The sequence below is a fragment of the Heptranchias perlo genome, chromosome 37 (assembly GCF_035084215.1).
Source record: "Heptranchias perlo isolate sHepPer1 chromosome 37, sHepPer1.hap1, whole genome shotgun sequence".
Lineage (NCBI taxonomy): Eukaryota > Metazoa > Chordata > Chondrichthyes > Hexanchiformes > Hexanchidae > Heptranchias > Heptranchias perlo.
The window spans coordinates 5,740,700-5,767,679 of NC_090361.1; the positions used below are offsets into that span (position 1 = coordinate 5,740,700).

The 26,980-nt window shown below is 46.1% G+C and overlaps 1 protein-coding gene across 2 annotated transcripts in view; it reads left to right on the forward strand.

The window, feature by feature from the left end:
• notch3 (notch receptor 3) overlaps window positions 1–26,980 on the forward strand; it is a 126,358-nt gene that overhangs the window by 74,522 nt on the left and 24,856 nt on the right. For both annotated transcript variants that reach the window (XM_067973025.1, XM_067973026.1), the window contains exons 9-17: window positions 7,734–7,847; window positions 15,820–15,933; window positions 19,943–20,176; window positions 20,950–21,060; window positions 21,468–21,660; window positions 22,713–22,858; window positions 24,199–24,312; window positions 25,527–25,646; window positions 25,801–25,953. In XM_067973025.1, coding sequence (XP_067829126.1) covers window positions 7,734–7,847; window positions 15,820–15,933; window positions 19,943–20,176; window positions 20,950–21,060; window positions 21,468–21,660; window positions 22,713–22,858; window positions 24,199–24,312; window positions 25,527–25,646; window positions 25,801–25,953 — 1,299 coding nt within the window. The remainder of the gene's footprint in view (window positions 1–7,733; window positions 7,848–15,819; window positions 15,934–19,942; window positions 20,177–20,949; window positions 21,061–21,467; window positions 21,661–22,712; window positions 22,859–24,198; window positions 24,313–25,526; window positions 25,647–25,800; window positions 25,954–26,980) is intronic.

Genomic DNA, 26,980 nt, shown 5'->3' on the forward strand with positions numbered 1-26,980 from the left:
TGGGAGGGGTGCGCGGGTGGGAGGGGTGCGCGGGTGTCGGGGGAGGGAGGGTGTGCGCGGGGGTGGGAGGGGTGCGCGGGGGTGGGAGGGGTGCGCGGGGGTGGGAGAGGTGTCGGGGGTGGGAGGGGTGCGCGGGGGTGGGAGAGGTGTCGGGGGTGGGAGAGGTGTCGGGGGTGTCGCGGGTGAGGATCGGATCAGGCTGTGCTGGGACGTCCATCGCGGTCACAGAGCCTGCTGACGTCCAGCTTCGGCAACTCCTTCAGGGAGCCAGCAGGAGCACGATGGGCCATATTGCTTCCTTCTGCCTCAAGCTGGTCCCTGCTCTCGGGAGAGAGGAAAATGAGCAAAACAGGGGGATGGGGGAGAAAAAAAGACAATCTAGAATTTGGGATTACTTTTTTTTTCACTCCTTGCTGCCCAACACTCAAAAGAAGAGTCATTATATTCAAACTACGAGCTTCAATGGAGATTTACATTTGAGAAAAGGCCACATAGACAGCTGGACAAAGAAAAGAAGAAAAATCACACAAACGGAGCAGTTTGAAGCCCTTATGTTGGTGCGCACAGCCAGTGCAGCAGTGCCCCTTTAAAGATGTGGGATGGAAAACACCTCAAGATTAGTTTCAGACCTTGAAGCTGCTGGGAGACGAAGGGGAGGTGGGAACGAGACATTGGGTGTGTGCTCAGAATTTTAATACACTGCGGAGTACAGGAGGGCTGGGCCTGCACCCTTTCACTGAGGAAATCCTCTTTGTTCACCGGCACACCACATATTGGGAGGCTGAATATTCCCTCCATCATTAATTTCAACCCTCGAGAGTTTGGTGGAGTTTAAATTTTTCCCTGGGGAAAGTTTTTAATAATAAACACAAAAAAAAAATTGGCCGCCTTTTAATGATATGGTCTGGAGAGGATGCTTTGTATTTCTAACAGTAAATGGCTAGGGGAGGAAAGGCTGCATCAGCACATTGTGCTGCACAAACAAGGTCCCTCCTGCAAAAGTGCATCTCCTGGATCCTTTATGGATGCAGCTTAGAACTGCTCTGATGCAACACTCATAACGGGCGCCCTGCAGCTCGAGATTTAGATGAAAGTAAACACACGTGAAAGAGTGGCGTGGAGCTGAGGGCGAGAAATAGAGAGCTGTCAACACTCTCAAAATGGCTTCGGTGGTCGATGTGAATTTTCCTCTTTAATCCTTTCTAATTTTACTACTTTCATTCCTGTCTACTGCCCCCTCCATTTAACCCCCGCCCCCCCCTCCAGGATTCATGCTGCGAATCATAGGGCGGTGCTGTCGAAGAAGCCTTGGGATAAGGAGTGGGAACCTCGACTCTTTCTATCACCATAATAGAATCTTACAGCACAGAAGGAGGCCATTCGGCCCACGGTGCCTGTGCCGGCTCTTCGAAAGAGCTATCCAATTAGTCCCACTCCCCCCTGCTCTTTCCCCATAGCCCTGAGGTCATGTGTCATACATTTCATATCCACAGATGCTCCATTTAGTCACCCTGTAAGGACCACACTCACGCAATTGTGGAAAAGATCCCGAGCTCCAACTTACCCATAGGAGAGACTTCCTTTACCCTTCCCCGCAATTTAATAATACAGCTGAGTCTGGCAAACCCACTCCACACTAGCCAAAATTGGATCTTCCTGCGGAGACTGTCAGTGCTGTAGCATTGCAGGTACCTGAGCTCCCCCTCAGTACGCCAGGTCTTGGAGTCACTCCTGACTGGAATGAAAAGGCCTGTGAAATTTTACTACAGGAGCCAAATGGAGAGGGGCTTCTCATGGGAGGTAACAGGCCAAAATAGCCATTAAAAAGAAAATACTGTTGACGACAGTTGGAGTTGAGCTTTCTCTATTAAATTAGCTTTAAGGATCCATTCTGAGCTGGGGTGGGTCACCACTTCCTAAATCAGATAGGCAACGTCCCGTTAGGATGTAGGAGAGCGGTGTCACTGGATGTATCTGATGGCTCGGATTCAGGGGAGGGCGTGACGCCATTGTTCCCTCAGTCACTCTCTGACCCAGCTTTCCCCCCCCCCCAAAACTGATTCTTGGATGGATTTGGCTCACAAATGCCACAACTGCTCCCCACCTGTTTTCACTGGCGGTGGTTATAAAAGATTCCAGATTACTTTCTATAAACAAAACCCCAGGTGGTAAATCCGGCTGAATTCATTAACAATGTGAGCACCCTGAGCCAGTCCAAACTGACCCCAGCACTGATCCATGTCAGTGTGGGGGTGGGGGTGGGGAGAGAGATGCATCGGGGGGACTACATTTCGAGGCTGGATTAAACAATAATGCAGTACGTAGGCAAGACTGACTCTTTAGAGGGTTGATGCTGATAAGGTTGTTTCGAGTGAACTTAGTTCCTGAAATCAGATGCTGAATAAATCTTGGAAATGCTCCTTTGTGGGGGGGCTGCTGGGGAATGTTGTATTGGCTGCAGTGCATTCTGATCTTAATATTAGTTTGTATAATTTCAAAAATGATTTATGTTGCCAGTTGATGACAATGTTGTGTCATCACGGACTCCCCTGTATGCCTACGCAGTAAAAGTGCCTCACCGTAACGTCCCTTGGAATCCCTGAGCTTTTAGTTGGCCCATTCCTGTCTCCTCCTCCATATTCTTTCTTCCTTCCCATCTCTTCTCAAGGCATTGACTGCTGCTGCTTTCCTTGAACGACAGCTGCCCTCTGCTGAAGTGACCACTCTTTAGTTGTGAAATCGCAAGCTTAGGTCAGTGAGTGTTGGAGGGCTATTCAACGGCAGGGGGGGGTGCATAGCGGCCAATCTTGATCCCGCCCTCTCCTGACTGCTACACATACACTCTCATCTCTTTCCAGTGCAGTTAAATCGCCAAACTTGCGGCAATTTGGGAAGCCGAGAAACAGGGCTGGTTGCATTTTAAAGAGTTTCTCTGCATTATAGGCTCCGGGTCTGGGAGGTACAAAACTTAGGCGCTACAGTGCCACTACTGGCCCGAGGGTGTAATTTCAGGGTGACAAGTTTACATAGGCAATCTCCATTATAAATGAGGACACTGGAATTTATAATGGTGGAAGTTGACACAGGACATGCATGCAGATGTGATATTTTTAGTATATTGTATTACAAATAAGCTAAGGGACCTCCCCAGTACTTTCAGTTATGTCTCCCTGACAAGCTGTTGTAGAATATGTACGTGGGTGATTTGCTTGTATCTGTCTGTGATGATCTGTTTCACATCAGGTGAGTTTATTCCACGGCCAAGGGGCTCGGTGGTTATGAGCAATGTTGCGGGTTTGTCACTGCAATCAACAGGGTATGGAGAAACAGCAGCGATATCAGAATGCCCGGTTTATAAGGAAGTTTCAGAAAATACAGAGGCCTAGTAACACGGGGGCAGATTAGAGACACTCTAGCTTTCTAACATTTACTGAGGAGAACAATTCTGTTCAAATAATCATTCATTATATGAATCCTGGTCCCTCCCTGATACTCAGCTGCAGGTGCTAGTTACTGATAGATCTGTTCTCAGATCTCCCATCTACTTTGTCAGGTGCACTGGAAATAATCGGGTTGTTTCAATGGGGGAGAAAAGGGGATGTTAATGAGGTGGGAGTGGGACATCATTATTGCAGCTTCAGCTAATATTAGACGGGCATTGAGTATTTGGAAACTCATTATGTGATTTGCTGTAACCTTTCTATGATTCTATATCTGGTAGTTTAAAGTGCGTACACTGTAGCTGACAGCAGGAACATACATTTCTTCAGTCATAGCCAGAATTAAGAGAGCCTCTTGGTAACAACCCCCCAATTCACACCAAAATGGCTGTTTGGTCATTGGCAAAAAAGATAAAAAGGTCTACGTCCCGTGAGGGCTCGGGAAAGGTTAATTATGCAATGTATTCTATTTTAATGAACCTCCAATTAATCCCATCTTTTGGAATCCGTTTTACGTTACTGTGTAAATAGTCTATTGTGTGAAAACGAGTGTACTGTATGGTGCCAGTGCTTTCAACACGGCCTGCCACTCACATACTACATTACTGTCACGCCAGACAGGGATATGGGGAGCAACAAAGGCACTTACACTCCAATTGCACTCCTGTGGAAAATAAAAAGAAAGGACCCTCATCCTTCTTTGCATATTTCTCTCTTTGAACCTCGCTGCTCTATGGCATTCACTGCCAGTCGTGCAGGCCTGTCTGCCAACAAAGCTGGCCAAAGCTGGTGAATGCTTCTCCAGGCATGAAAGAGTACACCCCCCACTTCCCGCAATCTCCCCCCCCCCCCCCCCCCCCCCCAAACAGGCCCCTCATTCCATTTACTCAGGAGTTCTGAGAGCTGGGTTTAAAGTTTGAATTATAGTAGTAGTAAAAGAGACGGACAGACCGAAAGAAGCAGAGGGAGAAAGACATGGATAGTCACACACACACACACACACACACACACACACACACACACACACACACACACACACACAGTCAGAGCATCTTGCACTCGTACCATTTGCTTTCTGCTTGCCTAAGTTGAGTGCGTAGTGCTGAAGCAGGTGTTCCTGAGTACTTTTGAAAAGATTTCTTTTTGCTAACCGTCCAGAAAGCAAGGTTTGTTAAACACGCTACAGCATGAGTTTGCTTAACTGTATCTTGGCTGTAAAATTGCACCAGCAACAGTATGATCAATACTGTGGCTTTAATCACTGACTCATCTGCCACCTGGGACGGTCAGGAACGTCCCAGCCAGCTTGTCAATTTCCATTTCAACAGTCTGCTTCCTGGTTCTACTTCCAGCCCCACTCCCCAGCTCTACTTACAGAGCCATGTTCGCCAGGGAAAGGAGACAGCAACTAGAAAGGTCGCAGAACTGTTATTGCCTGTCCGGCTTCCCTCGAGTGCAGGGTGTTATAAAAGGACCCATGCGACAATCAGTGCTCCATGCTTCAACCTTATAGCAAAGGAAGGAGCACCACACCATGAGTATCTGGGTGGCTTCTGACCACAGAAATGTGATCCTACACATTAATACCCATGATGCTTTTATTCTTTATTCTGAAGCAGTCCATGGTGCCCGTATTATTTGAAGGCCCCAGGAGAATGATCCCAGAACCACACCTCAAGCTCTACATGCTATCCATCACCAACACGATGATACTCCATCTCTGGAACATAGCATGCTTCCACCAGCACCTCACCCTCTTGGCCGCTGAAACCTTATTCGTGTTTCTGTCCCCGCTAGACTCAATTTCTTTCTTGGCGGCCTCCCATCCACCACTCTTCATAAGCTTCAACTCGTCCAAACATCAGCTACCCATATCTTGTCTCTCTGGTCCATCATCCTGTCCCTTGGAGGCAGTGACTTTCAAATCTTTGGCATCGTATTCAAATCGCTCTGTGGCCTCTCCTTATCCTATCTCTGCGACCTCCTCCGGCTTTACTCCCCACCCCCCCAACAATACCCTTCATTCCTCCGATTCTGGCCTTTCATGCATGCATCTCTCCCTCTACTCCATTCTTTTTTATTTTTCCTCGTGTGGAACATTTTCCAACATTAAGGGCACTAATAAATGCAAATTGTTGAAATCCTGCATGCCCTTCCTCCTACCTCATCCTCACTGTGTTGAAATTAGGAGCATTGGAATGTAGGAACAGGAGTGCGCCATTCAGCCCCTCGAACCTGTTCTGCCATTCAATTAGATCATGGCTGATCTGCATCTTAACTAAATCTACCTGCCTTGGTTCCATATCTCTTAATACCCTTGCCTAACAAAAGTCTATCAATCTCAGTTTAGAAATTTTCAATTGACCCCCAGCCTCAACAGCTTTTTGGGGGAGAGAGTTCCAGATTTCCACTACCCTTTGTGTGAAGAAGTGCTTCCTGACATCACCCCTGAACGGCCTAATTTTAAGGATATGCCCCCCTTGTTCTGGCCTCTCCCTCCAGAGGAAATAGTTTCTCTCTATCTATCCCATCGAATTCTTTAATTATCTTAAACACCCCAATTTAAGACTCATTGTACCTTCTCCTACTCCAACTGATTCAATTCCACGACCTGCTAAAAAGGTGGGGTTCCTTCCCTCCCTACAATCTGCAAACTTTTAGAACTCAAGCTTGGCATCCCCCAATCGCCACTGCTTGATTTATGTCATCTCCTGTCCTATGCTTGTCAACCTTGGCAGTGCCCTGACCTCTGAACCTTGATCCCTCACAATTGCCAGGACAAAATTACTCCAATGATTAGAATCTTTGACTTTTTTTGTGAGCAAGCCACAAAAATCCTAACTGTTTGAACAGCCTGTGTATCCTCACCCCTTTGTGCGTGAGGCTCTTCTGATTAATAAGAAGGATTGTTGTCTTCTGAGTACCTTGTTTTACACTCCATAATTACCTCTCACACCACAACTAATACTAATCTCTTAACTAGTCGCGTGTTTTGGAATTCAGTCCATGTAACTGTTATGCTCTGAAGTCTTTGAACTCTCCTCCTACCCCTGTTATAAACTGAAAACATCTTTATTTCCATGTAAACAAGTCTTTTTGCTCTGCGCATACTTTGAGAACATTCTCCTGATGGGGAATAATATATTCTTGTAAACACTAATTATTTGCTTTTAAGTAGTAGCTAGCATGTCTGTACGTGTGTAGATGTCTATCTATCTGTACCTATGTAGCCATAATATATTAAGAATCTTGTATCTGTGCACACCTCCAATCAACTTTTTTCCATTATAAGTTCCCATGTCCACATTTATAATGGGAGCTGCCAATGTACGTTAGTTACGCTGTAATTACACCCTCCCACCAGTGGAGGCATTGTAGCACCACCACTGGCAGGAGGGTGCAATTACAGTGTGACAAGTTTAAATTAACAGTTTCTATTAGAAATCTGGACACAGGAATTTATACTGGCAATGTAATATAGGACAGGATGTATGACTTTAAAATGGGTATTGAATTACATCAGCATACCTGATACAAATATACCCCTGCCTCTATGCCTGCTTCACTTGAAGACGACACTTGACTCCCCGTGTGCCAATTGTCTGCTCACTGTAATCATGTCATTCAGATCTTCTGTACACAGAACCATTTAAACTTTGGCTTAGTACATGGCCCATTCCATTCCTAGTGTATCCACCAGTGTATGCTATTATCCATTGCGATCTAACTCATTCTTTCCCAGGATTTCAAACCTGTGAAATTCCTTACCTCCCTCAGTCTTCCCGTTCTCCTGTAACCAGTTTTTGAACCTCAGGCTTGCTGTTACCGAACCACTGCTTCTTGATTAAACTAGCGTTCCTTGCTACCCTTTTAACCCCAGTGATGTCCTGCACTTTTGGATTCAATCGTGTGGTTTGATTAATAAGGATCATTGGGGTAGACCTTGACTTTGGGTGATAGTGTAAGACGGGCGATAGTGAGTCGGCTGCCCGTATTGCATCTCTCTCCACCCATCTTGCACTGTCGCACAAAGTCAAGATCTGCCCCGTTGTCTTTTGAGTGCCTGGTTTTACATTTGAGAATCACCACTCACACCACAGCTAATACTAACCTCCTCACTGGTTGTATGTTTTGGCATCCAGTCTGAATTGTTAAGCTCCTGCTCCTATTGCTACAACATGCTCCGTTACTCCATATGTATGTACACGTGCAGATATGTATGTACATATGATTGTTTAAACGTATGTATATCATCCATTAAATCAACTTTTCTCTCTGTGTCATAACATTCAGGGTTCATGGGGACCTACTGTGAGATCGATATTAACGAGTGCGAGAGCAATCCCTGTGTGAACAACGGTGCGTGCTCTGATATCGTCAATGGCTTCGCCTGCAAGTGCCCCTCCGGTAAGGAGTAACCAGCTGCATGTTCAGCGCTGTCAGGGTGCCCTGATGAGGTGGTCCCGCAGAATTATACAGGCAAATATTCTGGCACCACATTGTGTGCTCCAATCTCATTTGGGTTTGTTTGAAAACACGCCCAAGCTCCTTCAGTAGCTCAGTCACCCAGTGAGGAGTTGAGGCATGAAGACCTGATCGATCTTTGGTTTGATACAGCTAACACATCTAGGCTGAAGCAGCAGTAGGGGTGCTAGTTGGCCTCAGCACCTTGCGGCAGGGGAGTGGGGGCGGGGAAAGAATCAGCCAGCACCCAGTTTCTGATTACTATCCAATGACTCTTGTGGGACAACACGGGTGTGGACATTGGGTGAGTAGGATCAGGTTCTGCTGTGATTTTCCTCCTTCCACAGTTCATAAGGTTGTCCAGCTTCACTCATGAAGAATGCCCCCTTGAGTGAGGTGTGAGAGCATGACTGGCACTCATTCAACCTTAGCCCAGCACAACTCCACGCCTAAAGGAGAAGCGGGAGAAAAAAATTGAGAAGGATTTCTGCTTTTTAAAAGAAAACGAAAGCACACCACTCTCCACATGATGGTCCTGACAGGTGTTCAGAAGAACATTGGTGTAAAACCAGGTGAAACACTGGGGCGACTTTGCTTTATTTTAAATAGAGAAAAATGTCACCATGACACCAACATGCAATGTGCGTTGTGACAATTTTGTCTCTTGTCCAAGGTATGGTTACCATGGTTGCAGTCCTGCTGGCCAGGTCCATGGAAATACCATCTGTGGAATGCAATTGGTCACGGTCGAATAACGTTAGATTGTTGTGTCGCAATGAAATGTTGGAATTTTCAGAGGTGGGGAAGATTTTTTTTTGTTGAAATATCTTGGAATTGTACCAGAGGTCATTCACTTCTCCGAGGAGAGTCTGAAAGACTGCAAGGAGTGGGATCAGTGTGCCAAGTGTCCCTTTTTACTGCCCTATTTTTGATAGAAAATACATAATCTTGCAGCACAGGAGGAAGCCATGCGGCCCATCGTTTCTGTTCTGGCTCCAATTAGTCCCACTCCCCCTGCTCCTTCCCCATAGCCCTGAAAATTTTTCTTTTTCGACTATATATCCAATTCCCTTTTGCAAGGTGCCATTGAATCTGCTTCCACCACCCTTTCAGGCAGCGCATTCCAGATCACAACAACTCGCTGAGTAAAAAAAAATTTCTCCCTATCCCGCCTCTGGTTTTCCATCCATCGACATTAATGATATCTAGAGGAGTGAGCTTTTGATACTGATTGATTGCAATCGAGTCATTAAATCTAGACCAGCCAAACCAGTGGTGAGAGTTTCACACTTAAATGATGGCCACACCCCACATTACATTGCTGTGTGCTTAATGGTTCCCATTCATTGTCCTCCTGCATTTGCAGGCTGTCCCTGTTAATGATTATTAAGTAAGTTAGCATAATGCAAGATCAGGAAATATATTTTTTTAATGGATTTCCTGAAGTTTACATCAGTGTGTCATTTTACAAGAAAATCGTTGAATATTTGCCTTTATATCTGGTACATTATTACATCTCTCCGACATCTCAGCGCTTCACATACAATCAATTACTTTGAAGTGCAGTGACCATCATATTCTGGTCAATCGTGGTAGTCATTTTGCACACAGCAAGATCCCACAAATAGCAATGAGGTGAATAACCAGTTCATCTGGTGTTGGTTGAGGGAGGAGTGTTGGCCAGGACACACGGGGAGCCCCCTGCTCTTCTCCAAATTGTGCCGTAGGATTTTTAACATCCACCTGAACCAGCAGACTTGGCTTAAAGTATCATCTGAAGGACAGCACTTCCTGACAATACACCACTCCCTCACGACTGCACTGAATTGTCAGCTTACACTGTTAATTATTTTCAGATGTCTGTAAATGATATACCAGAGTGCTTTATGCAAAACAACCAGGAGATAACAATCCTTGTGGCGGCCAGGTTAATGCTCTGGAACATAAGTAGAACATTGGAACAGGAGTAGGCCATTCAGCCCCTCGAGCCTGTTCCGCCATTCAGTTAGATCATGGCTGATCTGAATCTTAACTCCATCTACCGGCCTTGGTTCTGTATCCCTTAATACCCTTGCCTAAGAAAAATCTATCAATCTCCGCTTTGAAATTTTCAATTGACCCCCAGCCTCCAGCTTTTTGGGGGGAGAGAGTTCCAGATTCCCGCTACCCTTTTACAGAAGAAGTGCTTTTCGACATCACCCCTGAATGGCCCAGCTCTAATTTTAAGATTATTCCCCCTTGTTCTGGACTCTCCCACCAGAGGAAATAGTTTCTCTCTATCCTATCAAATCCTTTAATCATCTTAAACACTTCAATTAGATCACCGCTTAATCTTTTACGATATATTTAAGAGATTATAAGCCGAGTCCATGCAAGCTGTCGTCATAATTTTTCCTTTTTAGCCCCAGTATCATTCTGGTGAATCTGCGTTGCACCCCCTCCAAGGCCAATATATCCTTCCCTGAGATGCAGTGCCCAGAACTAAACACAGTACTCCAGATGGGGGTCTAACCAGAGCTCTGTTACATAACTTTCACCGCTTTGTAGTCCAGCACCCTCGAGCTAGCCTTTTTAATTGATGATGGAGGAGGGAAGGAGGCAGACCTGGCCATGGTAGTCAGTTCTTCACCTGTCCATCTTACCTCTTTTCTTTCCTTTTAGATCTCCTGTTTCTCACCCTTTCCTTCCAAAACCTAACCCATCCTGCCCTGTCACACTTTTTTTGGATTTGAAATGCTGGCCGTAATGTAATTTGTTTGCAGACGGTGCCTTGAATCTCCCTGAGGCAAACTGCATTGAGGTGAACCCCTGTTGCCATCACTTCCTGCTCTGACTGGCAACCTGAGAACCCTCCACCCTCCGTAAACTTCAGCTCATCCAAAAACTCTGCTGCCCGGATCCTAACTCGCACCAAGTCTCGTTCACCCATCACCCCTGTGTTCGCTGACCTACATTGGCTCCCGGTCCGGCAACGTCTCAAATTTAAAATTCTCATCCTTGTTTTCAAATCCCTCCATGGCCTCGCCCCTCCCTATCTCTCTAACCTCCTCCAGCCCCACAACCCTCCGAGATCTCCGCGCTCCTCCAATTCTGACTTCTTGAGCATCTCCGATTTTCACAGCTCCACCATTGGCGGCCGTGTCTTCAGCTGCCTTGGCCCTAAGCTCTGAAATTCCCTCCCTAAACCTCTCCATCTCTCTCCTCCTTCTAAGAAGCTCCATAAAACCTACCTCTTTGACCAAGCTTTTGGTCACCTGTCCTAATGTCTCCTTATGTGGCTCGGTGTCAAAATTTTGTTTGATAATCGCTCCTGTGAAGCGCCTTGGAGTGTTTTACTACATTAAAGGCGCTATATAAATGAAAGTTGTTGCTGTTGTTGTTGACACTGAGAAGAACCCACAGCAGACGCCAAGGATTTGAGTTGCATGATCTTTGGCGATGTCGAAGTGCTGCTGTGTAGGCCTCAAAGAGTTAACAATTTAGGGTGTTGGAGACCGTGGAGGGTTTGTGTGGAAATTGGTCCATTTGCCTGAACTAGCTGACTGATCCTCTGCCCAAAAAAATTAGTTTAATGCACTGATGATCAAATGCAAGATAAGAAAATATGTTACAGTGGGCACTAAGTCATAACCGCATACTTTTTTACCATCACAATCCCTCCCCTGTTTGCTGACTAGTAGGTGTTTAACTGGAGAGAGGCCTGCAGTGTAGGCCTCACCAGCTTTTCTTGTGGTGGAGAGGTTATTCAGAGGTCAGGGTGCAGTATACCTCAGCCAGTCCTTTGAAGAAGCTCTCCGTTGGTGGTTGATTGACAAGAGGGGCCGTGTCTGTTATCTCCGGGAGGCGGACAATGCACCAATTGTTCTCTGAAGGCCTCGGTTCCCTCGCCTGAGAAGTAGCTGCCCTTAATGAGAGGGAGCCTCAATTCTTTTAGGCCCAATTTACATTTGGGGCAGACACGGGGCCCCTCATATGATTACTGTGTTCCACATGCAGCCATTGAAGGCCCTGCTTGAAGGAGCAGCACCTCAGAATACAACTGTCAGATTCAGTCAGTTCTCCCGGTGCTCCCACTCTCCTTTCATATTCTGAATTGTCACTGTGCATTCCCTTTCTCAATAAGCTGACACAGGAATACATTGACAGAGGGCTCCCAAGTTTCTGAATACGTTTTTGTTGAGATTCTAGAGAGCTGTGGAATATAAATGTCTGATCTGAATTTAGACAATTCCACTTAGCAGCCATAGACTTTTTAAATCTCTCAAAATTCTCTTCAGTGAAACGTCTGGCGATGATGATGTGATCTTTGTGAGGAAAGCCATTTACATCAGCAAATATTTCCCTCTATTTTCCCATGTATTGTCTCTCCTTCCCAAGTTATTTCACCTACCCCCGTTTGTGATACCCCTGCGACATGCCCAGCCCACGTACATTCCCACTGATTCAGTCGGGCCATTGCTTACCTGACCCATTGAGAAGCATTCTTCAGCAGCATGGGGTTAATGACCCTCCAGTTTTCAACTCAACCTTGCCCTTGAGAAGAATCTTTTCAATTGAAGATAAATCCATAATTAACTGCAGGAAACCTGAAGAATTCACAAATGAACACAGCCTGGGGGTTCAGATGAAGCTGTAAACTAAGCAAGAGAAAATAAAAATCAAGACTTCTTAGATCTAAACCACCCGAACCCTGAGGTTGTGTTGGGGCCTTCACCTGTGTCCCACCTGGCTATTATTTTCTATACCACATGCATCTAAGACCTTGTAAACTCTTTGAAGCTTTCTAGTTTTCAAAGCAGCGAAGGAAGATTGCTGAAAAGTGACAGGGTGATAATAGTTCATTCAGTAACGTGTTGGTGATGAAAGCAAATACACTGTAATTGTGAGATGAAAGATGGAAAACAACAAAGACTCGCACTTATATAGCACCTGATCACCTCTTACGATTTCACATACATGACGGATTACATCGAAATGCAAAGATCGTTATATAAACAAGTACAGTAATCACTGTGCACAGCACGATCCCACAAATAGCAACGAGGTGGATGAGCAGTTGATCTGTTCTTGGGTGTCGGTTGAGGGAGGAATGTTGACAGATACTGGGAGAACATCCTGCTGTCCTTCAGATGGTGCCGTGGGATCTTCCACATCCACCGGAACAGACAGTTTAATGTTCCATCCGAAAGACCTCCGACAATGCAGCACTCCCTCAGTACTGCACTGCAATCTCACTGTAGATTGGTAAAAGGCCTTTAATGCCTTGTTTAAAAAAAATGAAAGGAATTTTATTACCATATAAGAAATTTCAGTCCTGCTTTTGTAAACAGATGCTGGATTATTCACTATCTTGTCTGCATTCTACTGAAAATAGTATTTAGTTGAATTATATGGTGGTTTATTATGTAAGGTCTTGTCACATACCATTATGCTGCATTTCTCAGCCACTAATCTCTGTTTATGGGCTGGACCTCATCAAATAGCACAGCAAATCTCGTGTACACAAATTTACTAGTTGCATAGGATGATAAATCTTGCTTTTCTAGTACTCAGATTTAAATTTTGTTCTCCTGATCCTATCCTGAAGTGATTCATTACAGAATCACTTGATTAAAACATTGAGTGAAAGAAAAGAAAGAACTTGCATTTATATAGCGCCTTTCACAACCTCAGGACATCCCAGAGTGCTTTACAGCCAATGAAATACTTTTGAAGTGTAGTCACTTGTAATGTGGGAAATGCGGCAGCCAGTTTGTGCACAGCAAGATCCCACAAACAACGAGATAATGACTAGATAATTTGTTTATTAGTTGATGTTGAAAATATCTTTTTTTGATCGTTTCTCCCTAGCTAGTGGCAAGCCTTGAATTTAGACGCTTTGAGGCCTGAGCTTGATTCGTTTAGATAGGAACTACAATCCGGAGCCGAGAACTAAGATGGGTTTGATATTTTTTGTGATAAACACTCCCTGCCACCAAAACCCCGAGTGGATGACCCTCTCTTAAACTTTTGCCAATACTATTCCAAGTCAGATTCTGTGAAGTCCATGACAGAAGCCTGGCATAACTGTCCTTTCCGCCCCTATACCGTCACTCCCTCCCTCCCCAATCCTATCTTCCATTTGGGCCATCCCAATGTGTCTGAGAACAGAAGCTCAACAAGTGGGAGATTTGGTGGGTTAGATTTTCCTTTGGGGAAACTAGGATGCTGCACAAGGAAAGAGGTAGGGAGTTAAGATCTGTAGGAAAATCTCCCCAGTCCAATCTCGAGAATTTCCCAGCACAATTTACAGAGGGACATGAGCAGAGGCCTAGGAGCAGCTACTTCTCAAATGACCCTAGGTAGAGGTCTAGGCATAGCTACCTCATGTGGGGGTGGGGAAGGGCGTGAGGGGAGGATGGCGGGGCGGTGGGGAAGGTTGGGGGGAGGGGAGCGGGGGTGGGGGTAGAGGCCTGGGACCAGCTTCCTCACACATCCTCTTGGAGTCTTGGAATGGGAATAGTGCATGAATTTTATTTTTTAGAGTTAAAAAATTGCATTACTTGTAGTGTCATTTAAGCAACAGTTACATTTACAGAGCAGTTTGGGGGACTGCTTGTGCTCTGAATGCATTTTTAGCTCTTGCACTCCTCCTTAATTTCAATCCTTTAACAAAAGAGAGACTTGCATTTATATAGCGCCTTTCACGACCTCAGGACGTCCCAAAGTGCTTTACAGCCAATGAAATACTTCTGAAGTGTAGTCGCTGTTGTAATGTAGGCAAAGTAGCAGCCAATTTGGGCACAGCAAGCTCCCACACAGCAATGAAATAATGACCAGATAATCTGTTTTAGTGATGTTGGTTGATGGATAAATATTGGCCAGGACACCGGGGAGAACTCCCGTACTCCTCTTCGAAATAGCGCTGTGGAATCTTGTACGTCCACCTGGGAGGGCAGACAGGGCCTCAGTTTAACGTCTCATCCAAAAGACGGCACCTCCGACATTGCAGCACTCCCTCAGCACTTCATTGGGAGTGTCAGCCTAGATTATGTGCTCAAGCCTCTGAAGTGGGACTTGAACCCACGACCTTCTGACTCAGAGGTGAGAGCCATGGCTGACGCCACAAAAGAAGGAGTAAAGTGGCTGTATTGAAAATAATCCAAGGAAAGGTTACAATATATCCGTGAGGGTTTGCTTCACCCCTCTACAGTATGTCCCATTCCACTAATCTCACGGTACAATGGGATTGCACTCACTAGCACAGACAATGTAACGCTCTTAGATTTTCTCCTTTTAAAAGATGTTGCTTGTTTGATCTCAGGTTAAGCTACCTGCAATTTCTTTCCTCCTGTTCTCCCCACTAGAAAAAAGGGGGGAATGGCACTGGAGGCTAACGGCCTTTTGTACTCCAAGAAAGACTGAGCGCACCAGGTGAATGATAGGCAAGTAACAGCGTGCTCAGGTCCTGCCAGCGACCAGAGCTGGGACGAGGTCATCTCATTGCTCCCCTCCCCAGACTTGCGGGGCAAAGGGAAAATTCTGGCAGGCTTTATGCAGCCAACAAGGCCTCGCATACGGCCAGTACATAAATTGGTAAATTTTGGTCAGCGCGGAATTTACCCATGGGTGTCTGATAGGGGGAGGAATTGAGATAACCTTACCTCTACTCTGGTTGAGATCAGTAACTCATTAATGGAGAACCTTGGGGCCATGATCCTTTAGCAAGGAGCTACAATCAGGAGCTGAGAACTCGGATGGGTTTGACATTTCTTTCCTACTCTGGTTGAGATCCGTTACTTGTTAATGGAGATCCTTGGGCCATGACTCTTACTGAGGTCCACCAGTTCAAGACCACTATGCCAGAGACCTGCTCTATCGCACACAGTTTGACCGCAGGAAACGCTAACCAGTTTTCTTCCTTTCTGCTCTCCAGGCTTTACCGGATTGATGTGTCAGATTGACGTTGATGAATGTGCAAGCACCCCCTGCCAGAATGGAGCCAAGTGCATTGACATGCCCAACGGATACGAGTGCAAATGTGCAGAAGGTAAGCCAGGACCTTGTTACATTTAAACACAGCCACTCTTAGGACAGGATACGTCCAGTTACCATGGACACTGCAGGAGTCCAACCACTCACCCGGTGGCTCAGTTGATCCAATGTTCAATTTTCTTGTGATGCATTCCACAGTTGAGGAGCCTACCAATACTCATTGGTTATGCTTTTACAGGAAGAACTGGCCACTTGGATGGTACTAGCTGGTGCCTATGGAACTGCAGCTGGCAAGAGTCAGAGGGAAAGGGAATTATTTTTAAAAGCTGTCCAACCTGCACTTCTATCAACTAAAATTGCTAATAAATTCTTCATTAGTGGGGGGGAGCAGGAGGGTAAAGGTAACTGGTCCTTAAATACTGCAGAAAATTATCAAAGAATATTTTATGAAGATAAGCTGCAGTCTCTGTTGATTTTGTTTTTTTTTTGCTCAGTGTTCTCCCCGCCTGGCCCCTGAGGTACTGACATGCTGAGGTAAGATTCCATAGGTACAGACCACCCAAGTGAACATTAGCAGGCTATTCCACCACAGAAGGCAACTGAACTGAGCCTGATCCCCTTGCTCTCTTGATACCACATCCACACTGTCGTGGCTCAGATCAGCACAGACCAGGGATTGAACCTGTGACTTATCATAGTAGGACTGCACAGAAGGAGGCCATTTGGCCCATCGTGTCTGTGCTGGCTCTTTGAAAGAGCTGTCTAATTAGTCCCACTCCCCCTGCTCTTTCCCCATCGCCCTGTAATTTTTTCCCCTTCGAGTATTTATCCAATTCTCTTTTGAAAGTTACTATTGAATCTGCTTCCATCGCCCTTTTAGGCAATGCGTTCCAGATCATAACAACTTCTTAGTACCATTCTGGGCACTGAGGCAATGCTGGAGTAATATTTGTTGTTTTGTCTGAAATGTAAACCATGGCAGACTCGAGGGTACTTCTACAATCTTCATTTTTCTAAGTGCTTCCTAGGCGCTACTCCCTGAGCCCTATTACGCAACCTAACATCGTGATTGACAGGCCAAGAGTGCAAGGGGCACAGAAATAAAAAGTCCACTTTTAGTATTTTTTTGTAGCTGTGACTTAGTGGCTGATATTTATCCTCCAGATATTATTTCAGTGAATGATTGGACTGGTGGACAAACGTGAACGGTAGCCGCCTTTACTCAAATCTCAAAGTGAAGGATAACAAAATGAGGAAAGCCTGGGCCTACATCGATTTTGGGTGGTGTTACTGCCAAATAACTAACTCCCCTTCGATTACTTGAATTCCAGTTTTTAACGCAATGATTTACCTCATTCCAATCGGGAGGTTAGAGGGAAGCTTCTTGTGCCATTTTCAGAAGTTGTTACATTTATATACAGATGATTTGAAGAAAAAAAAGTCTTGGTGAGGGGACTGGTACTAACAGGGCCCTTCAATAGATAAAGCTGTATTGTTCAACCTAGCCTGATTAGTATTCACAGGATCTGGACGCAGGCACCAGGGAAGCCTATTGGATATGATGTCTATTGTGTCGACAGCTCATAGAATATTCTGTTGAACAATAGCAGGTTTGTGCCTTTCCCCGCCCCCCCCCCCCCCCCCCCTCCCTTTTTTGTAACTCCCTGCAACAGGGCCTCAGATCAGTCCTGAGGTGGAGTGAATGTGAGAACCAACTTTTCTGTCTCGGATCAACAGCACAGAAACGGGAGAGGAAAAAAAAATACGTTTCGCAAATAGATTAGAAATGATTCTGAAAGGAACAGAGCTCAAGATTTTTAAAATATATATACATACATGAGGTTAGCATCCCCTGCAGAATATAACCTGTGTAGGTACAGTTGATGTGCTGCAAGGTTTTAACCCAGTGGGTCAATGCAAGGTGTGTTGTGTTACTGAGCCACATGGACCAAAAGGTCCCAGGTCCCATCACTGAGTTCCCTGATCTTGTGAACTTTACCCCATTATCTGGGCCCCCAGTGCTGCTGAATTTTGTACCTGCCTCACAGATTCAACCCTTCTATTTTTTATCTCCCCTCGGTTTCCCCAGTGCCTGCTACAATGGTGTTGATTCACACCAATCTCCTCTTCCCCAGTCAGAACAAGCGATGTTTGGCCTCCACTACAAACTAGGGAAAGCAGCCCGAGCCCCAGTCTGCACTCAACATCAAGTGTCCCTACTCCCAGCACAGCATCTCACCGACCAGGGGCATCGACCCCAACCTACACGGCCACCAGTATGCAACGCCCTCTCCCCCATTCCCAGGCCCACAACCCAAAACCAAGCAAGCTGCCACATTTCCCCACTCCATCACCAGCATTGCTTCCAATGCAAGTACAGTCATGCCAAGGAAACAGGAAGTACGAATACATTCTTCCTGCAAGGACTGTGTAATCAAAATGTATATTGACTTCAGAAAAATACATATGGGAATGTACATTTTCATAAAATGCATGGAAAATCACAGGTCCAGCAAGCACAGAGTTGGAAAACCGTGGCCATCGTGTGCATGACGTGAAACGCGTAGGGATTATCTTGCCCCATTAATCGCTGGTCTTCATACATGTGGATTTGCAGAAATTCTGGCCTAGAAATTCGATGGCGCCGCATACCGTTTTTCATGCGCAAAACGGGCCTAAGCATCCAATATAGTGGCCGGGGCACGCGAGCGCTCATTAAGCCCCTGAAGTGCGCCACCCGCCATATTGGTAAAGGCAGAAAAAAGCAGCAGCCAGGTCCCGCACCTGAAGCAGGCGTATTTGTATGTGCAAATAGGGTGCCTCATGCCTTTTTGAGGCCCCCTTTGCAAAATTGGGCCTACACGCGGCCTTAAAGGGACCACCGCAAGCCGCTACCAATAAGATAAGTTTAAAAAAAATAGTCTTTACCTGAATGTGGAGCTGGGATGTGCAGCAGTGCTTCCGTGCCTCCACTGCTGTGCCAAAGACCGTTGCCGGTCCCCAATCGTTACCCTCCCTCTCCTGATCACCCCCATCCCCTCTCCCAGGACCTACCTGGGGGTCGGCGAGGAGGATTTCAATTTCCGGCGATGCAGCTGGCCTATCTCGTGTAATTGAGGCCCAAGGCCCAATATCGGGCGAAGCCTCGTGACTCCCCGTTCTGGTGTAAGGTTCATTCCCTGTGCCCAGTTCGCGCCGACCTTCCATTTTCTAGGCCTGTTGAGCAGGTGTGTGCGAGGTGTGAAATACATGGGAGATTTATACACTGCAGGTCGATGGGGTTTCAAAGCCTTGGTATCAGATGACACCTTTCAGATTGGAATACCAGATATTGTTTACTGCGGCCTTTCCGCACCACAGCATTAAGGGAAGGAATAGCACTGATGATGGCCATGTATAATCAATACCAAGTGGTGAATTTGAGATCGCAGCCAAATCTCAGGATGACCATAAATCTCCAGAGCACCGCGCTCTCAATTTGTAATGCCATCCAAACTTCTCAATTGAGTTATCGCCTTACATCCGCTGACAGCTGGCGTTCATACTCCGTGTCTTAAATTAGTTTACTAGCCTAAGTTTTAAGCTTTGTTTTGAAGTCCTGGAGATTGGATGCAAACCTGAAGTTGATCACCCCCTATGTTCAGCAGTCTATCAGTGAGAGGGTGAATTCCCCAAGTTCCCACTCCCTGCTGCAATTATGTGATTCCCCAGCACCTCTTTAGTTACGAGGAGGGTAAAAGAAAGAAAGACCTGCATTTCTATAGTGCATTTCATGAACTCAGGACATGCTAAAGTGCTTTACAGCCAATTTGAAGTGTAGTCACCGTTGTAATGTAGGAAACGTGGCAGCCATATTGCGCACAGCAAGATCCCACAAACAATGGGAATTTTATTCGCTGTTGTGATGTAGGAAAGTAAGATTACATTCATGTTGCCACTTGTGACCTTGCAATTCCCTGGTTCACGTGATGCAGTTTGGATGACACCACTAGCCGCTGCTTCGCTCTTTGGCAGTTTCCTTCGTAACTTATCTGGTTCTGTGTTTTCCTTTGTTTTCGCTGCAGGCTTCGAGGGGAAGCTATGCGAGCGGAATGTTGATGACTGCAACCCTGACCCCTGTCACCACGGCACCTGTGCCGACGGCATCGCCAGCTTCACCTGCCAGTGTGATCTGGGCTACACCGGCTACCGCTGCGAGAACCAAATCAACGAGTGCCATAGCAACCCGTGCCAGAACTCCGGCAAATGCATCGATCTGGTGAACCAATACCTCTGTCGCTGCCAACAGGGAACTTCAGGTACAAATAAATCAAAGCTTTTTTGAGTTTACTTTCTCTCTCATTTTAGATCTTGCCATGTGTTTCACTATTCTGTGTTCAGAGTGGCTGGCCCTGCTCTTGGACTGCACTCGAGGTAGAGTGCATAAGACCAACCCAGGGGCATGTGAAGCAATGAGCCTGACCTTTGTGCCTCCCTTCCCTTAACTTGCACTCGACCCGTGGCCTCCTGCCCTGCCAGCTGCCCGTTGAAAACTAACCCAGGGCAAAAGAAGCTTCGAGATTCAACTCCGAACTCTGAACTGAATTTGCTCCAGCTGTAAGACAGAGGATTAAGCCCCCTGTACTTTGTTAATTGTTGTCACCGGGATTCAGTAAAGAGGGGGGGGGTGGAGGTCTGTGAATTTTAAGGATGCGTCCACCTGAACTATGACATACACCCAACAGCACAATTATAGATTTTTCTCTTTTAAACCTTGGTTTTATCTAATGAGGGCATTTGGACCTAAGGAAATCAGAATGGAATATTGGTGGCTATGTGAGTGTCACTGGTGGTGTGATGGGTGGGATTTGAGTTGACCAATTCAGCGTATTGTACAATATTAAACAGTGCTGGCTTACATGTAATTTTTTGATGTAACATATTAGAACCAAATGTTAATTAAGCCTCATAATAGCTTAATGGACTGTTGCTGGATTATAGTATCACAATGAAAAGTTTCTTGAGTCTTTCCAGCTTTTCACCGTGACGCTATTTCTGTGTTTCACATGACATTTTTTATCATTAACTGCAGGTGACAACTGCGAGATTAACCATGATGACTGTGCCAGCCAGCCCTGTGACTATGGGATCTGCCAGGATGGCATTAATCGCTACGACTGTATCTGCAAGCCAGGCTTCACAGGTGAGTGTTCCAGTCCCACACGGCTCATTGCCATGCCTTTCACGGTTCAGCTCCACGCCTCTCACAGGCCATCACCACGCCTCTCACACGCCTTACACTGGTTAGCTCCACGCCTCTCACAGGCCATCACCGCGCCTCTCACACGCCTTTCACTGGTCAGCTCCACGCCTCTCATATGCCTCTGTTCCACTCCTCTCACACAGGTTATTTTCTGAGACCTCGTTCACTGAAACCCGCAAGCGGTGCACCTGCAATGCTCCGATAAGCCGACCGCTGTATGCAAGGCCCTATGGGTGGCATTTGGGGGCTCAGAAACTGTCGCCCGTACACTTGCATCTTGCTGATTGAATCTCTTGATTCTAGTGCTCTCTTAGTTTGTAAGAAAGAAAATCACTCGCTTCTTTCAGGCCCACAGTGCGACCTCGAAATAAACGAGTGCGCGTCCAACCCTTGTCGGAATGGAGGCACCTGCATTGACGGTGAGGACGGCTTCTCCTGCCTCTGCCCGGATGGCTACCACGACCCCCTGTGTCACTCCGAGGTGGATGAATGCAGCAGCAGCCCTTGTGTGCACGGAACTTGTCACGATGACGTCAATGGGTAAGGCAACAAGAAAATATGAAGCGCGGGGAAATTCCCTGACTTTTTTTTTTATACCTTCTCCTTTTTCATTTTGGGAGCTGTCGGTCTGGTTTGGGAGCGGCCCGGTTGTGTTTAGTCTTGTTCTCCTCTCAGAGGTACTTTGTTCCTCCTCCTCATTTCTAGAAGAAATAAAAGAGGTCATTTTAACGTAACTCGCCGGGCGGGAAACCCACGGGATCGGGTGGAACGCCGATTTTAAACCCCGCCCAGTGACTTAAATGGATGTCAAACCAGCATCGCACCCAATTAGGTTAAAATTGCCCCCAAAATCTCTCCCCCCACCTCCCACTCCCACCATCCCTCCTCTGATTTCCTGCTCTCCCGAAGACGCTGACTCTTGCTGGGATCAGTTCCTCCAGCACAGGAGGCCCTCCAGTACTTTGCCACGGTCACCATTCTTAATGTCTGAGCCGAGACATCGAGTCCCAGGTTTCAGAAGACCACTCGATTACGGGAGACATTATATCCGCGCATGACTCTCGTCTCCCCTGAGGTCCACATGATGACTCTGCAGCCCAGGGGTTCACAGGTCAATGATCAGGAGCAGGAATCCTGCCTAACTTCTGCCTCCCTACAATAGGGTACTGAGTCCAGTTTTGGCCCTCAAACTGGCAAACCGACTAAGAGCAGCTTACTTGAAAGAGCAAACCTTTCACTCTCCTACATTACAACAGTGACTACACTTCAAAAAAGCACTTAATTGGCTGTAAAGTACTTGGGAAGTCTTGAGGTCTTGAAAGGTGATATATAAACCAAAGTTTCTTTCTTTTTCCTGGTTCTACACTGGACAATGCACTTATCAACTGAATCACTGGGAAAGCTCTTAACTCTCAGTTTATATCTTGTCTCTCCTTCCTTTCTTTCTTTCTCTCTCGTTCTCTCCTTCTCCTTCTCCCCCCACCCCCGCCTTTTCTGTTTCTTGAATCTGAAACCAGCTTTTTTTTAAATTGCATTTTGATTTTTCATTCTTTCACTAATTTAATATTCCCATTCCAACAATTTAAATCTAGGTATAAGTGCGACTGTGAGGCGGGATGGACCGGAATGAACTGTGATATCGACAAGGACGAGTGTGACTCAAACCCCTGCCAGAACGGGGGGACCTGTTCTGACCTGGTGAATGGCTACCTTTGTAAATGCAAAGAGGGCTTTCGAGGTACGTTACAAAAGATTTACTAAATTATACCTAGGCTTCCCCAAACACCGTTATAACTGGGTACATGAATCCAATGAGGCTGCAAGGATAACAGTAGAATCTGATAGTTCTGGTAAATATTTTAGGCTCCTATCAGTTGAAAAATAAACAGTAAATCATTGAATGATACAGCACGGAAGTTGGCTTTTTAGCCCATTGTGCCTGTGCTGGCTCTTTGAAAGAGTTATCCATTAGTCCCACTCCCCTGCTTTTTCCCCACAGCCCTGCAAATTTTTCCTTTACAAGTATTTATCCAATTCCCTTTTGAAAGTTACTATTGAATCTGCTTCCACCACTCTCATCTCCCCTCTGGTTCTTCTAAATAAAGAACGCAGATACTTTTGTTGTTCCTACAATATATTGTGCATGCTCTTCATTGCACCATCTTACTTAGTCAAGTGCTCCCAGCCCTGGATATTTCCCGTCATTCACTGAGCTGCTTGCGTGTATCACAAAATGTGGAATGGATCTGTCACAAACATATCAAAATGGATCAGTCACAAAACATGGGTGGAAGCCTCACCAAGCCTGGAATGGGTGTGCATAACTGACTGGTTTGGCAAATGCTTTTGGTTACAACAGAAAATAGTGCGATCTGTAACACAATGGCAAAAATAACTTAGTTGATCTTTCCAGAATTCTAGAATGATACCCGGCCTTCAAGGGTTAAGTTATGAGGAGTGATTACACAAATTGGGGTTGTATTCTCTGGAGTTCAGAAGGTTAAGGGGTGATCTGATCGAAGTTTATAAGATATTAAGGGGAACGGATAGGGTGGATAGAGAGAAACTATTTCCGCTGGTTGGAGATTCTAGGACTAGGGGGCATAGTCTAAAAATTAGAGCCAGACCTTTCAGGAGCGAGATTAGAAAACATTTCTACACACAAAGGGTGGTAGAAGTTTGGAACTCTCTTCCGCAAATGGCAATTGATACTAGCTCAGTTGCTAAATTTAAATCTGAGATAGATAGCTTTTTGGCAACCAAAGGTATTAAGGGATATGGGCCAAAGGCAGGTATATGGAGTTAGATCACAGATCAGCCATGATCTTATCAAATGGCGGAGTCCTATGTTCCTATGTTCCATGCAATGGGCATGTTTTGTTAATTGGACTGAGAATGTGGGGTTATAATTAGCTCTGTTTAAGGAGGGGTGGTGGTTACATTTGGATTTGAGGGGATGCCATGATCTTATGGTCCCCACTATGCCTTGGAGTTTGGTGGATTTTCACTGTCCACCCCTTATAGATTCAATTAGATAACAGGACCAACTGAAAAATGCAATTTTATTTCTTTACACAGGCCAGCACTGCCAAGTCAACATCAATGACTGTGCGTCAAATCCTTGCTTAAACAAAGCAATCTGTGTGGATGGAATTGCCAGTTACACCTGCCAGTGCGAACTGCCTTATACAGGTTAGAGGCCAACCTCTCGAGCACCTGGTCATCTCCTAGTTACTGCGACAAAAAAGGAATTTTGTCCCTGGTTTCTTCTTAGTTTTTAATAGCAGCTTTAAATGCCTTCGTTAATAAACAGCTCAAAGACACGAAAGGTAATTTTGTGAGGTCCTGCTGCCAGATGCAACAGCGGGTCTGAGATAGGGCTAGGACGCTGGAGGGGGTGACGTAGTTGGACAGGCTAATGTTTTGCTTGCAAGTTGTAGCACTGGAACACTTCCTGTTAATTATTAATTTGAGTTGCCCATCAATTGAATTTGTGGGTTGTTTGGTAAATAGTCTATTCGCCCTATAACCTATCCAGTGTGGACGGTTGAGTTAACTGCGAGGTAACCGCTTTTAGATCAAATTGCGGCTATAGATGTGACACAACTGCTAACTTTTGCTGAGTTTGGTTTGTCTTGTCACGGAGCGTGGGGGTGAATTAGGCTCAGTAAACCTAGCAGAGGAACAAGATAGCTCATTTCTTTCTGAAAAATTCAACTTCTGTAAGATGAAGAGACTTGTCTTCAGACTGGTTTATCTTGATGAATCTGTATGCAGATTTCAGTGCCACATTGGACAGTTCAGTATCTTGCCTTTACTATTGGGAGTGAATAGTGAGACTGTGCAGCCACTTCCGGTTTCTGGGACCTCTGATGATGTCACTTCTGGGCCAGGGTGGCTCTGATTATGTCACTTCCTGCCGCTACAGTTTGGTCACGGCCGCCAATGGAGGAACGATGAAAATCGGGGAGGCGCAAGAGGCCAGAATTGGAGGAACGCAGAGATCTCGGAGGGTTGTAGGGCTGGAGGAGGTTACGGAGATTGGGAGGGGCGAGGCCATGGAGGGATTTGAAAATAAGGAAGAGAATTTTAAAATGGAGGCATTTCTGGACCGGGAGACAATGTAGGTCAGCGAGCACAGGAGTGATGGGAGAACAGGACTTGGTGCGAGTTAGGATACGGGCAGCAGAGTTTTGGATGAGCTCAAGTTTACGGAGGGTGCAAGGTGGGAGGCTGGTCAGGAGAGCTTTGGAATAGTTGAGTCTAGAGGTAACAAAGGCGTGGACACCTCCCAGAGTGTATTTCATGGTAGAATTGATGCAGATTTAAATAGCGGGTCCTGTTAACACTGCTCTTGTGCGCCTCATTAATACACGTGTGAAATTTGCTGCTTTCTCCGCCCACAGGCCCAAACTGTGAGAACGTGCTGGTTCCATGTTCCCCCAACCCGTGTGAGAATGGAGGCGTTTGCAACCACACTCCCGACTATGAGGATTTCATGTGCACCTGTGCGGAGGGATGGCAAGGTAACGTGGCAGTGAAGCCCCTCCCCCTGGCAGCGCGGTCCAAGGACGATAATTTAGCGTGGCAAACACAGATGGAGTGAGTGACCAGTGTTTTAACGCTTATCGCTTCCTTATCACTTTCTCTCTCTCTCTCTCTCTCTCTCCTACCCCTCAGGACGGATCTGTCAAGTAGATGTTGATGAATGTGCGGCCAACCCTTGCAGGAATCGAGGCTCTTGCACCAACACGCTGGGAAACTACATCTGTGCATGTAGGCCGGGCTTCGCAGGGCGTGACTGTGAAACTGACATCAATGACTGTACTCCAAGTGAGTATTTGAGCTGCTGTACTGTTTGATGCTCGGGACTGGTTGCAGCAAAAAAAAGTTTTTATTTTTGCACTCCCAGTGTCTGTCGGTTCAGGCACCCCATAACCTAGAACCGAGCCACGTAGACCAGGAGAGATGCCAGGTTCAGTCCCTAGATAAGATTCTCATTTTCCCTATCTCTGTGACCTCCTCCAGCCTTACAACCCTCCGGCTACTCTGTGTTCCTCCAATTCTGGCCTCGTGTGCATCCTGAAATCCCTTCGCCCCTCCATTGGCAGCCATGCCTTCAGCTGTCTCGACCGTAAGCTCTGGAATTCCCTCCCTAAACCTCTCTGCCTCTCCAACTACCTCTCTTCCTTTAAGACCCTCCTTAAAACCCACTACTCTGACAAAGCTTTTAGTCACCCCCCTTAGTATCTCCTTCTTTGGTTCTGTGTTGATTTTTGTCTGATTACGCTCCTGTGAAGTGCCTTGGGACTTTTTTCTATGTTATTGACGCTATAAAAATGCAGATTGTTGTTGATGATTAAGCCGATCTTAGCTAGCATGAAGCTACATGCACTGCACATGGCCGAAGGGCTAGAGAGAGAGAAAAAAAGTTCTGCTACTTATCACTATCCAGTGATCCGCAGAATTACATAGAACAAAACAGATCAATCAATCCAACCAGTCTGTGCTCATATCTATCCTCAGCACATGCAGCAGTCATAATCCCAAGTGCCCGCCCTGTTCCCATAACCCTTTCCTTCAATCACCTATCAAACATAGTCTTAAAGATAATCTCTTCTGGAAGTGTGCATGTATTGATGTTGAGTGAGGATGGAACCGGGTTCTTTCTGTGATGTCCTCACACTGTTGCATAGCCTGTCTCACAGTCTAGACTGACACACAAAGACTGATCCTCCAGTAAGTTAGCAGACGGTAACCAGCACCTATGGAACAATGTCCCAGCACGAGGCAGTGCCTTCAGGACAAGAGGAGGGAAAAGGGCAAAGGGAAAGTCTAGACAGAGTATAACAAGCATTTG